We start from the raw sequence: 14,311 nt of genomic DNA, 5'->3' as shown, positions 1-14,311 counted from the left end.
CGGGGAACGTGCACAAATCACTTTAGCAATGACAGCAAGTTTCATTTAGTTCGTTCAGACAGGAAAATGCTGTGTGTGAACAAGTCACTTGGTTTGGTTTGGGGGGGGGGGCTCTTAAACAGCTACATGACAAGGTGAACGCTAATGCTTATTACAAGCTCCTTCACCCACACACTGTTCGTTCCCTGCCATCAGTTCTGAATAAAGCAGCAAATTTTCTGAAACAGTGCACGCTGTCACCCTGATACGTGGGTAAATCCATTCACTGAAGGTGCTAACACTGTAATAATGAAATGGCAAGCCCAGAGTTCTGATCCGTACCTTACTGAGGATCTCTGAAAGATCACTGACTAAGGAGCCCACTGCACTTGCTAAACTTTCAAAGAGATAGAACAAAATCAAACCAGAGCGATGTGAGAAATCTGTAAGATCCCACAGGCACAGATGTGCTAAAATCATTCCAAGAAAATGTCCTTTATGCTTCCTGCTGGTTGAAAGTTGTAACCATCAATAATTCAATTTGTAAGCTGCTTTTTTTTGTTTGTTTTTTTGTTGCTACAATAGCAAACTGACTCCAGTTTATATTAGTGCGCTTTGGAATAGAATCTTTTTTTAAAAAATCAAGTAAATATGACTCATGCTCTAATTTTGATCTCTTATGCCACATGAATGAGGACGAAATGAAGACCACCGACAAGATGAGGCTCCGTTTGGTTGACATTTTATTTCATGGTGGTAGGAACACAAGACAAAGGTCATAAAGTTAGTAATGTTCAGGTCATGCCACTCTTATCGGTGCACTGCCCTTTGACGAGGTTTGCGCAGTCAGACAGTAGTTTACAGAGGCCGGACATGGAGGGTAATCCACATGTAGACATAAATAAGGAACAGAAAATAGATTCAAAAACAGTAAATAGAAGATTTTTTTTGTAAAAAGCCAGATGGGACATTTGCGTAAGCCCTCTGGGATATTTTTTTTTTTGTATGAGCATTATTACTAATATAGTTATTATTATTATTATTATTTTGTATTACTCATTTACATTATCTGAATGAGGCTAATACACTGGCTAAAGTAACGAAACAGTTACATGGATGACGTCTTTGTCACCTGCTCGCAGTCAAGATGACTGGTTTTTAAGGCAATTCATAGTTTCCACCCAAACCATACATGGACTGCAGTTGTCTTCTTTTTTTTTTTGGATCTTGAGTCCAAGTGTTCCCACCTGAAGTGGTCAAATTCAGAGAAGAGTGTGGTAAAAATAAAACCAGTTTAAGCTTAAGAGAGTGAGCGCTGGAATTTAAAAGCATCTCGGGACACCAGAAGAGGGTTTCCTGCCCTGGTGCGGACGCCCGAGACCTCTACGCACACAATAGCTCTAAGGGTTATTCCTCCCCCATTTACAGATGTATAGCATCGTGTGGGTGAACAGACAAGTCAGACATGGCTCCAGTGTATATTACTAAAAACATAAACCTCCACAGATCACACATTTTGCTAAATTTACACTTAAAAATTGCAGGGCTGTACAAAAACAGGTTGCTTGATGATTTAAGGAGGGAAAGATAATTAAGAACATAAGGAAAAAAGAAAATAGTACAAGACCATTTGATACTCAACCACGAACAGGCATGACTTTGTCTCAGAATATTGCCAAGGTTCTCATATCAAAACAAGTGTCTTTAAGTCAGTCATCGCAGCTTATTGTGATTCAGCAAAGACGACTCCACATTGCAACAGTTCACTGAAGTGTACAGAATTCGCACTAGTTAAACAAACCCATGCGTTACTATGTTAAATTGCAAGTACTGTAGGATTATGTATCTTTTCCCAGTTTTTGCGGCTGTTATGGCTTCAAAAGGTCACATGGACATTCAGTCTCTCTCTCTCTCTCTTTCTTTCTCACACTCAACAGCCGAAAAAAAAAAAAATAGATTCCTCCAGGAATGGTGAAATAGGAAAAAAAATGATTTATTTTTTTTGAAGGTTTTTCTTTGTGTCTTGATGACTGACTGCTGTTTGACAGGATGCTCCCAAGAGAAGTGGCTCTCCTCGAGATAAGATCTCCCCTTGCCTCCTTCCTTCAGTCTTTGCTTTCAGCACCTCCTTAAGGTCAGATGTGGTAATAACTCTTCCCTTATACGCCATTAAAGGTCCTGCAAAACTAACTGCTCCCGAGAATAATACAAAGTTAAAAAAAAAAAAAAATACAAGGAATGAGCAAACTTTAAAGATAACGGTGAAGCCTTTCTGAAATCACATCAGTGGAAAGAAGAGAAGAAAAAAGAAACCTTGATTAGTCAACCCCCCCCCCCCCCATTATTCAAAATAGATTCTTTCGTGGACCCAAACAAACAAAAACCAGATTCAAACCAACACTGCAGAAGTGCATGCATTTATAGTGGTCATCATTAGTTCATCTGCTGATTGTAGAACAGAACGCACAATAGTACATGAGAAGCACAATTCTCCAAAGAGAACCCATCTTACATATTCACAGTCTCAGGTATTATTTATATACTCTATATTTATAACATTTATCCATGTCTATGATTCATGTCTTGACTTATGACTAATGATATGCAAGTCATTGTGGAACGCAGCGCTCGCTCTCCGTCACGTCGGGTTGCAGTGTTAGTGAGTCATATTTCAAAACTAAAGGCTCGGATGGGATTCAGATCGAGTGGAAATTTTTTCTTTTTTTTTTTTTCTTTTTCGGAGCGCTGTGAGATGGGGTTGATCGAGTGCTTATGACTGCATACTTTCTCACTGTAGCAGCTTGACTGATTTCTGAAAAGTCCCATTAGGAAAATACAGTGGACTAAATACCAGGGCTGAATACAGAGTTTCTCGACTGTAGTCGGCAGCTGGCTGCAGCATCAAAGAAACGCGCGCACCGGCTACAGCATCCATCTCTCATGAGGGAATGTAATGTGGATCAAAGATGTATAGGCCATGCTTGGGGAATGTGAATGGTAGATATGGCACCAAGACAAGGCAAACCAGAGATCATCATCAGCAGGGTCCACTGTGTTCAAGTAATGAATGAATAAAAAAGAAAACAAAAAAAAATATAGGGCTGTTTTTTTTTTTTTAAAGTTTGTTTTAAAACATCAAAAGTGACATGAACTGAATATCTCTCTCTTTTTTTCCCCACAGAGATGCCTTCCTTTTGAAAAAAATTGAAGGGCCTGAAAGAAAAGGAATTCTTACTGTGAACGGAGGTGTGGATTAAAAAAAAAAAAAAAGAGCAAAATATATAAAACAAAAAAATAAAACAACATATTCATTTTCTTTCCATATAAAAAGCAATGAGAAGTATACAAAAATAGAAAATAATTACAGCAGGAGACATGGGCGCTATAGAGGGTGCGGGTGGGAGGGTTTCTTTTTCTTTTTCATTGCTTGCAATATTTTGTCTCTGCTGGGTTATTTGGCGGCGGAACAGTGTAATATTCTAGGGCTGTTTAAGGCGTCCTCCACCAGGTGGAGATCCACCCCATCCACCAGCACATCCTTGATGCAGCCAACGTAGCCGGTGCTGTAGGCCTTGGGCAACCGACGGGCCACCGCCAGCTCCTCCAGACCACCTGAGGAGAGACAGAAGCAGAGGTTACTGTGACTGGCTCCTTTTAACTTTTCATTTACGTGCAGAAAAATACTTGCACAAGTAGTCAAGTGATCTTAAAAATCAGCGTAGTGGCCCTTTAAAGATCAAACACCAGGATAAGAGTTTGGCTTTCATAACAAATTAAACTGGAAATATCCATCAAATAGCCAAGCTTTGAAATATTTCGGTACAAACTACAAAAGCAGCTACATGGTTCTGTCAGGTTGTATTACAAGCCTTTGATATTTTCCGCTATGACACCAGCTGATGGACACGACAGGATGACAGTGTATTTGTCAGGCTGCCATGATCAAAGTGAGAAGGAGCCTAGCACAGCAGTCACACAAAACTGAAGTCAGACGGAGACGAGAGAATGTTCTTTTAATTTGACACGGTGCATAAAGTACTCAAAAAAACAACAACCGGAAAAAAAAAAAAAGAGCTACAAAAGAAAGGTGGTGACAGAGTGTAAAATGATGAATGCCTAACATCCTCATTATTTTTAATTTGTTTCCATCTTTGGTGCTAAGCGATCGCTGCCGTGCTGTGAACTCCCCACGTATCACATGTCCATCACCTAGTGTTTTCAGATATCTGGCAGCCTTTGTTGTAAAGAAATTTGAATTCATATAGGTGCTGCTCTTCGGCTGCTCAGTAACCAAGGTGGCCCCCGAGGTGCAAAACACAACAGCATCCTGAAAACAGGAGAAAACTGAAAACACAACGTTTCAGGAATGGTCAGTTTGTGTGTTTTTTTTTGTTTTTTTTATGTTGCTGTGTTTTGGATCTCGGGGCCACAGCTTGTATACAGCTGCTAACTACCCACTTTTGCCTGTGCTTATTTCAAAGAAAGCAAAAGCAGAAAATTATTCTTTTCTGGTGTGTCTCAAAAGGCTGAGCGGATGATTTGCAGTCAGTTCAAGGCAGATCCTGATCTATTGAAAATTTGTGGACTGCGCTTAAAAGCCGGGTCCGTCCCAGGAAACCGACCAGTTTAAATGAACTCTACCAATTCTGCCAAGAAGAGCAAACATCAAACATCCAGCCAGAGTCATGCAAGAAGCTACCCAAAGCTTCTGGTCGAGGTGGAACTTGTTAAGGAACATTTAACCAAATATTAGTGGTGTGCATGCATATATTTGTTTGACGAGTCTCTGTAAACTTCTGACAACAACTGTATATTATCAGTTAAGTGGAAAAAATATGTTTTATTATTGGCAGTCCCATATAAAGAGCAGAAATTCAGAGTTCTTAATATGATTTGCAGCCAGTTCACAGATGTTAAAGGTAGAGCCTTTATGATTATAGAGTTGGTTTCTGCTCCTTGAATTGTCCTTTTTGTGTTGCCTATAATTTTTCCAAACCTCTTTATGTAAAGATGCCGATGACCTCATTTCTGGGTGTTTTTCCAGCTCCTTTACTTCTTTTGACTGTGTTTCGAGCGAACCCAAAGTGGTCATTAGTGTCTTTCTCACTAAAACTATATGAAACATCTTTATTCAGAATTAGCTGAAATCTGTTTTTACTGGAAGAGAGACTCACCCTCATTTTTCCACGTTTTCCCATGTTTTACCTAGCTAGCCCACTCCCCTTTCTCCTTCTTTGGCGTCTACACAGTCAGAACCCTCCCGCATCCCTCTTTTCGTCTTTACTTCATGGCTGTGCGACTCATTTCATCCCCAGACTTCCATCTCTTCCATGTTTTTGTCAGGCCGAGAGTTCACATCCCCGCTGAGCTCTTTACATCCCCTGTCCCTGCCCACATTAATCGGATTGTGTGCCTCCGAATCAGGAGTCGACAGGGCTAATTTCATGCGAGTTACAGATGAATTAATGATGAACAGCGAAAAGGGGATTTAAAAAGGGAGAAGGGCTCTCGATGGGAGGGCTACGTGAGGATTATATATTCTTGCTGCAGGGCTCGCTCAGCACCTGTTCCACTGCGCTGCCTCCCCATGTGTGTTTGTATACGTGTACCTGAGTGCACGAGCGCACTTCTACATGCGGCGAGACTCTTTAAATGTCACTCCGGCTGCTTCTCCTCTCAAGCCTGCTTCTTTTTCCGCTGCGCACTGTGCATTTTAAAGAACAGTCTGACTTTATTTTGCTGCCCGTCTTCAATGTTATTTCCTCAGAATGTTCAATCCAGCGGTGCCGTGTGTGTTCTTTCAAAGCCATTTCTCTGAGCCAAGTTCAGCCTAAATTGAACTCAAGGTAGATAACGAGCCGACTTTGGTCATTTTCAATTCAGGAGAGCAGACAACTTTGGAGTTAGTCAGATAGCCTTTCATTTCTCAACTCAATACCTGAATAGGCTTGGACATTTTTTTTTTTTTTTTGCCCAAACTGCAATCTTTTTTTCCCTGCCAGAGACTTTGCTTATCCTCTGCAACGACATTGACTTCATTGCTCATTTTTGGCAGCCTAACCAGTGGCTAGGATGAAAAAGCACTATTTTGCACAATTACAAGCATTTCCCTTGCTTTATGTATGGCATCAGTAGACACATTTTCAAGTCTGAATTAAGAGTTCCTCCTTTTTTTCCTGCATGCGTGGGCACCTACCCAACCAGAGTGCTCCATCTGTGTCCAGCTGTGTTGCTGCCAAAGGTGATGACCCCGTTACTGGCGCCTCGTTGCCAACCTGTAGAGAGCCGTCTCGAAGTGCTCTAAAGAGGAGAAAGACAAAAAGAGAGGGGCACTGGAAGTGAGTGCATATGTGTCACAGTGAATAGGTTTAAACTGCAGTTTCGTTTAGTTTAGCATCTAGATTCTGTTGCCTCACTGCCAGTATACTAAGCACTCACATAACTGCCTTTGCCAAGCAGTGTTCTAAATGTGCCTGTCTACCAGCTAACAGATGCCGTTAGAGCACCATTTATTTGAGGTGGCTCCGTGCGGCGCATTAGCACTCGCTTAAGAATTGTGAAGACAGGGCTGATTTGAACTCACTAAAGTGGGTTTCCAGCAGAGAGACAGTCATTAGAGGCAGGCCACAAACACAGCTAGCTATACAGCTATGTGAGCCGTGTGCCACATGCTGCGATTTACACCATCATTACCATTGAAATGATGTCATCTTCTCATGTGGTCTCCATGTAAGTCTGGGATGAGATTTGGCCTAGTTCCTGCTTGCAATGGATGGAGCAGTTTTTCAGGGATCGATTATTCTCGCCTTACACGGGGAAAGCGTGTAAGGCGTGTTATCCCCCACGTGTCCGCTCACTGAAAGTGAAATGTTCTGCAGCGGTAATGAAGAGATCACAAGGAAGGTGTCGAATGGGTCAAAGTTCAGGCGATTAATTTATTTTTAATGAAAAAATCCATTAATGTGATCTCACCATGGGACACAAAAATTACAGCTTTTTCTCTTCCATCCATTCCTCATTTACAAAACATTATTGTCTCTAATGCATGTGTTATTTATTGTTCATGTAAATGTGCATAGACTCACTGGCCACTTCATTAGGTACACTTTTCAACTGCTTGTTAACACAACTATCTCATCAGCCAATCACATGGCAGCGACTCAGTGCATGCAGGCATGCATGGCATGCACGGCCGAGATGACCTGCTGAAGTTCAATTTGAGCATCAGAATGAGGGAGAAAAGTGATTTAAGTGACTTTGAATGCGGCATGATTGAAGCCGCTGATCTGCTGGCATTTTCTCACACAACCATCTCTTGTTGAATCTATGCCACGAAGAATTAAGTCAGTTCTGAAGGCAAAAGGAGGCCCAATCTAACTAATAGAGGACTGTGTATACACGCATGCTACAGATTTGTACAGACAAGGCTCAAGTGTATCGAGCTGTCAAAAACTGTTTAATATGTGACTGTCTAGTTTTGTGGTAACTCTAATTTAAATGTGTTGATTCCTAACAGGAGAATATGAACCACTGCAGCACAGCATCAGCTGCCATGATGTGAACGTGATTTCTACATTGTGCCCGTATCCAACGATTGGTGTCAAAACGCAAATGATCCTAGCTGACTGTAACTGAGCCCTATTGCAATTGTTCCTAATATACTTCTTCTCCTGTGCCGCAAAACCCATAATAATACATACTTTTTGAACTTCCCATATTCTCCTTAGATACCAAAACTTGATGTACTGAACTCAGAGGTTGTACTGAAACTCCATCCATGCTTTCTTAAATGCTTATGCAACTTAGGGTCGCAGGTCAAAATAAATCCACCCATCCATCTTTGCACTAAGACATGAGCCTCAAACACATGTTTGTTCAGTTTTCACTAAGCTTATGCATTTAAGTGCATCAGGCTCCACCTCTGGATGGTAGCACATATGCAACAAAGGTTATACCTCATTGTTGGCTGCATGGGTTAGTGCAAGTTTGCACAATCTAGGGTCCTGGCTAATGGTTGAAGCATTAAACGTGTTAATGATTGATTAAAGTTTTTTAGGAGGGCCACTAATGTGTAACGAAATGTTTCACATTAAACATGAAACCCTGTGAATGATGTGGGATTTTCCCTTCAGAATAACAGCACACATATTTTCTGACTGTTGTGAGGCTTTTGCGTTTTAATAAACAGAAGAAATACCATAGTCCTGCATATATGATACGCCTGGCAAACCAAGTCTTTGCAGAGGTTCTAGGGTTTGTTAACAATATAGCAATTCAAGCATGTTGTTTTCAACTGCCCTCAGAGGTCGACAACAATTTGAACACTATCGGTCTGCTCGGACCTTGATCTTCACTGCTTGCAGCTATATTACTGTTATTCATACTGTTTCGCTATTCTTTTCATTGAAGCCTTCTTGTAGGTCACGTACAGTGTGCAATGCATATACATCAGTGTTCTGATTTTTATTTATTTCCCTCCTATATTTCCTGTAACATGCCTAAAACTGTGTAAAAATATGTGGAGATATTTCAGCATGTTCTTCCTCTTTGAACATTCATTACCGTGTCAAAGCAATTTGATGCATAATATCATACTTGTGCATGACCAGGCATGAAAATAACCTTAATCTGAAACTAATCAGAGACATCTCAATGCGAGGGATCACTGTGTAGCAGAGGATTCATGCAGGAGATCACAGTGTGCAGCAACACAAATACAATATGGATTAATTCTAATCCTGGTCTAACTGTAAAAGCTTCCACCGCTGATCCCCACCCCCCCAGCTACCTATCATCTCCCTTCTTACCTGCTGGCCTTGATGCGTATCCAGCGGTTGGTGTCAACACGCACAGAAGAGCGCAGCACAACGGGCTTGGACCCCAGGTCGTATGTCATTTGGACATGCCCGTCTACAATTGCTAGGGCAATGTAGTCTGAGCGCTCCACGCCCTTCCCGCTCCACAGCACCAGACCCTGGGTCGCCTCAGTCCGGATGCTCAGTTCAAATTTGTTCACCAGCAGAGCCTTCTCGCTAGAAGGACAGAAAATACACAAGTTAGTTGTTTGGGGTTTTTTTTTGTCTGCTGCATTGAAAAGGAGTTCTAATCCTTGGCATAGCTATGGATATTGCACATTGGAAGCAAGGAGCCTCTGCTATTGTCTCAAAGCTGCGTTACCTGTGATTCAATGATGACATCTGCCTCTATTTGCTATATTCAGGAAGAAAACTGTGTAGCTTGAACTCTGCAATCACATGCTAACAGAGTTAAGGGGATTTTGAAGGAAAATCAAGTTGCTGGGTGAGTAGTAGGGGGTTGTTTTGCTATTAGCTTTTCTGCATCCTACTGAGCCTGAATTGCACTGCTGTCTACTGCTTCCTTTGTTGCTTTGTGCATTGCTCTGCGTGTGTGTTGTTTAGGCAGCTATTTGATCTCCCATCTCTTGACTGCTACAGCTGCCAGGGTGATTTGGATGCAGAGACTAGGAGACTTTCCTTCTATCCTTAAGAGGCACTGTAAGCCACTGTCACCGCTGTGTGAGAAAAGTACACAAAGCAATGTGCCCCTACTGAATATGTGCACACACAGACACCACCACACATCCATCTGTGAGTCCACCAGAGATACAGCAGACATCCAGACAATCATACAAGCAGTTTTTATTCATCAGTCAGTCTCTGCACATTTGTCAGCGCATCAGCAAAATGGAACTACTTCCAAATTTTTCAAAGGGTATTTAAACACAAAGACAGACACAAAGTGAGGGCACGTACGACAAAGAACCAACGACACATGGATCAAATTAAAAAAAATAAATAAATAAAACACCACCAACACAGAGCTGGAGACAAAGATTAGACAAGACAGACGACAAAACAAAGGAGTCAGCACAGCAAACAGGGAAGCACATGGGAGTACTAACAGGACAGGAAATGGGAGGGAATAAAGAGACACTGAGTGTGACAACTCTCCTTAACCTGGAGGAGATTTGCTTCATTTTCTCTGAGTATCGTCCATTAAATAATGAGTAAAAGAAGCAATGAGATGAGATTTAACTTTGGAGGGAAGGTAACTTTGACAGCTCACGCCACAAAATGACTCAGCAGAAGCAGGAAAAAAAAAAACAGAATCAAGTATGATTTCCTTTTTCAGAAACATGCTTAGGTTAGAAACATCGACCCCTTTGATTAACCAAAACTGCTGAGGCAGACGGGAACAACAACACCCCCCCAAAAAAGTATGATTTCAAAGCATCAGTTTTTTTTCTCAAGGGAGAGAAAAAAAAAACAACAAAAATATAGCTTAGTGAACCCTCTCCTGGCAAACCCTCCAAGAGCTTACAGGGGCCAATAAATCTCCACTGGAGCGGATTGTCAGTGATAAGGTCAAGGTTATTAAAAGTGCTGAATATATCATGAATAAAACAACGCCGGCGCACAGCGCGCTAGATCTCATATACACCACTGACTTCATAGATTTCTGCTGTGATGCTGTTTCTTTTTGGAAATGGAAGAGTTTTATCTTATATTTTTTCCAAAGCTGGCAGGGTGTGGACCTCCATTTCAACTCTAGGTGGCAGTAGTGCTTAGAATAATAAAAAGCCATGTGGGAGGACAGCTTTAGCGAAGAGGCTGCAGCTCTGGTTGGCTTTGTGCTGTTATCAGAGCTCTTAACTTTTTCAGAATTTATTGAAGCATATGCAGAGGCTCTTTGCCATTCGTATTGGTAACTCTATCTCAGTAATGGAAACAGTGTTGTCTCTGCGGAGGAGGATTTAGCCCTGTGAGAGGTCGAGGAGGGGTTGTCTGGAGGGAAAGGGAGGAATGAGGAGGCGAGACGCAAGCCGACAGCACCAAAGTTTGAAAGCTTTGAGAGACTCACCTCTGGTCAGATGGGTTCTCCAGAGATTCAGGACTTAAGGGAGCAGGGGAGAAAGTCAACGGCATGCAGTGTAAGCGCAAGGGGCCACAAGGAGAAAGGGAAGGGAGGGAAGGGAGGAGGTCTAGTTTAGACCTGGAGCTGCAAAAAGCATAACTTATCTGCTCTACTACAATATCGACCGTGTCGAGTCGATAACAACTGTTGTGTGATCATAGGAAGTGTGTAGCTTAGCCTTGATAACACCACAACCACAAAAAAAAAGGTTCTCAAGGGAACCGCTCCGATTAAGATGGATGACTAACTCTACAAAATGCCTTGGGATCAAGCACTTTTTAAAAGTGAAGCATCAAGATTAAGCACATTCATGGTCAGTGTCCACAGAGGTGCGAAGCCTGCTTTAAGTCAGCGTCCAATTATTGACCAGCTCCTTTATATTTATGGCTCTGCACGCTACAGTGCTGCGCCAATTACCTTCTGTCTAGAGATGAAAGCAGCGAATGAGAAAAATTGGGCAATTGTCCAAAAATGGGGTCAAGCACGTATCAGTTGAGAGTCATAGCCAGATATGATTTGTCACTGAAATGATGGAGCTTGAGCGAATCGACCTGAGCTTTCAGATATGGAGGAGGAGAAGTGATCAAAAGGGTGCTGTAAATAGTAACGAAAACATTAACCTGAGGTTAAAGTTTGACATTTTGGCCTCGCCAGCACTTAATGGCTGAGAAATGTATTCATTCACTTTCCAAGATCAAATCACACTGAGCTGATTGTGTCCCTTTAGAGTGCTGCACCAAGGGCCCGATGTGCGTAGAGTCACCCTCGTTGTGCCTCTTAGTAAATGTGACATCCATTAAACTTTTGACAGTCTGGCTTCAAGGACCACTGTCCCCTCCTGCTAAGTGAGATTGATGCCCATGGCTACACACTGAGGAGAGAGATCTCAATTGGAGGTCTAATCTACAAAGAGAGACAAATCTGTGATTAACATGTCACAGCCTTTCTGTACAGCCGACTCTGTAATTATTCACAATTACAGTTAGAGATCTGGCAAAAATGAAATGACAGAAGCCCTGGCATGGAGTGGAACTCTGGGCTGAATCCAGTCGGCTTAATTTGAGCTGAATCCTGCTTCGCCGCTTTGTGGGACTTTTTAAAAAGAGGTTACTTACCAAGCTAATGAGCAGGAAGAAAAACCCTTAATAACTAAGTCGTGACCGCGGGTTTTCCCGCGCACAAGCTCCACAGGTACCAGAATTTAGGTTAAGGGGTTATTTAGTATATCCTCTTCTTGTAGTTTTCAAGGGATCTCATTCATTTCTCACGTAACACTTAATGCCATTCAGCATAAAGTGCGTGGCAATTCATTTTGTTTATGAACGAGCTACAACCATGCATAAAATATCGCACATTCTCAGTACAGCAATTCATTTTCTCTGAGGGCTGTGCACAATGCTTATCATGCAAACACTCATGCTTCCCTTTGCACTGGAAAAAAAGACAGGAGCTAGTGACGCTGCATGATGTATTCAAAATAAGGAAATCTGTCAAATGGATTTATGGATATGGACCTCGGATGTGAAATCTGACTTGAACGGTTAAGATGATTTCTGTTTGGATATTAATATGGGAAACTGAATGTGCTTTAATCTCTCCAGTTGGGTTATCAAACATGGAATTTAAACTGCTGTTAGTTGGGCTGGATTTGAAACTGGACAAATACCCAGTGTTAAAGTCTACTTACTCTGGAATCTCATTGGTCAGTTGGCTTGAGTGAAAAGGAAAGACAGTGAAGAACATTTACATGAGACAAAGACACGTGTGGACAAAGACAAGGGAGGTCACGACAAAGGACGGGCATGCTGACGCCATCGACAAGCAGCAAAGACGCATCAACAGCCACACACGTGTGTGGCAGAGTCCTCCAGCCAGTTGTGTCTGAGTGAGTGAGAGTTATGAGCGTTCACGGCAGCGTGATGATCTGCGCACTGTGGCCCGGTTTTCACACCTCCGAGTGTTTGTGTGAGGAGCTGTGAGTCGAAGATATAGAACCGTATGCTTGACGTCTTCAGGCTCATCACATAAACATTTTTGTTTATGCCAACCTGGAGGCGCTCTCTTGCCAACCTTGTAGATGGATGGAAGAGTAAAAATGTCTCATCAGCTGCCTAAAGGGAGTGGATTTCCTGTTTGTTTGGTTTTTTTATACAACAGCTCCCGAAATCATTTTCCAAGTACGTCATCAGCTTTCTTTCCCCTTCACAGGGTGTTAAAAATTGCAGCCTACATTTTTTTTTTAAGCCAGCGTGATGAAAAACAGTCAGAAGCACATTCAAAATAGGATAAGAAGTTTAATCATGTGTGCTCTTATTGTCCAGCGTCAGTGTGAGCTACGGGGTAGACCACAGAGCGAAGTGAGTGTGCTCAGGGCAACGCTGTGATTGTTAACTGTCTCGCTAATTAGTGAAATCCTGTCAAAAGCGTAGCAGAACTGCCACAGACAGGGGCGATGAGCTATTAGCCAAGCGCCTAGTTCACCCTGAAGCCCCGGGACTGATGATATCATCCACACTGTCATCAAAGTTTACCAAGGGAGGAGATGGACGAGGGAGGGGTTATTTGGCTAATAGCTATTACAGTGCGGATGGTGGATGAGGTTAAATGGGCTGTACTCTATCTTACCTCCTGGTAACAGCGTTGTGGTACTCGATGAACGTCCGTCCGTCAAAGGCGATGGCCTCGGTCTCGCCAGCGGACTTCTCGTAGATGGCTGTGAAGGACAGGGGCGGGGCGAAAAACGTTCAGAGGATGAGATCACACTAATCAATAAAGGTTTGGTTATCAGAGCTGAAGGCAATGAAGTGTGAGCACATGGGGTAGGTGGTTGGGTGGGTGGGGGGGGACGCTGGTGCGTTTGTAGTTTTAATTAAGGTGAAAGGGACAGCCGGCCACACGCACAAGGTTAATGGCAAAAGCAGTGACTGAGTATGTAAGACAGATCAGGCCAGAGCGAGTATATGTCTGGCAGAGTATCGTGAAGATGATGAAAGGAATGTGCAAACGTTTCATAAATATTCAGTTGACAGAGTTCATCATTTTCATAAGTGCTGCAGTAGTTTGAAATCGATACATAATGACACCGGCATAAAAGAGACATCACATGTCTAATATTGGCATTATTACCTCGCACAGGCAGAACACAATGGAAATAAAGGTCTTACAAGCAGAAAAAATTGAGACTGATATTTTACCTTCTATAGAGGCAAGCCAAGAACAAGCAGTGTTACATGAAGCATCACTGATTTTTAGTCCCACTCATACTATGCTTTAAAAGCAGCCAAAATGCTATGCTTCTGGAATAAAACCAGATAATCTTGGATGAGGTAATAGAACAATTTGTACGGTTACAATGATTCATTGCAGCTGCACGCTAGCGTGATAAGGTGATCTCAAC

General features: G+C 42.3%; 1 protein-coding gene across 4 annotated transcripts in view; it reads right to left on the bottom strand.

The window, feature by feature from the left end:
• Positions 1–711: 711 nt before the first annotated feature.
• The window catches only part of agrn (agrin), a 286,862-nt gene continuing 273,262 nt past the window's right edge, over positions 712–14,311 (bottom strand). For 3 of the 4 annotated variants that reach the window (XM_030732752.1, XM_030732753.1, XM_030732754.1), the window contains 4 exons: positions 13,540–13,627; positions 8,787–9,011; positions 6,176–6,279; positions 712–3,591 (listed from right to left, as the gene is read on the bottom strand). In XM_030732752.1, the coding sequence (XP_030588612.1) occupies positions 3,431–3,591; positions 6,176–6,279; positions 8,787–9,011; positions 13,540–13,627 (578 nt within the window). In that variant the 3' untranslated portion in view covers positions 712–3,430. Of the gene's footprint in view, positions 3,592–6,175; positions 6,280–8,786; positions 9,012–12,601; positions 12,626–13,539; positions 13,628–14,311 lie in introns of all 4 variants that reach the window. The other variant, XM_030732751.1, reaches the window with a different exon arrangement.

Source organism: Archocentrus centrarchus, chromosome 7 (genome assembly GCF_007364275.1).
Source record: "Archocentrus centrarchus isolate MPI-CPG fArcCen1 chromosome 7, fArcCen1, whole genome shotgun sequence".
In the NCBI taxonomy this organism is placed as follows: domain Eukaryota; kingdom Metazoa; phylum Chordata; class Actinopteri; order Cichliformes; family Cichlidae; genus Archocentrus; species Archocentrus centrarchus.
This window is presented reverse-complemented; position numbering and strand designations above follow the sequence as displayed.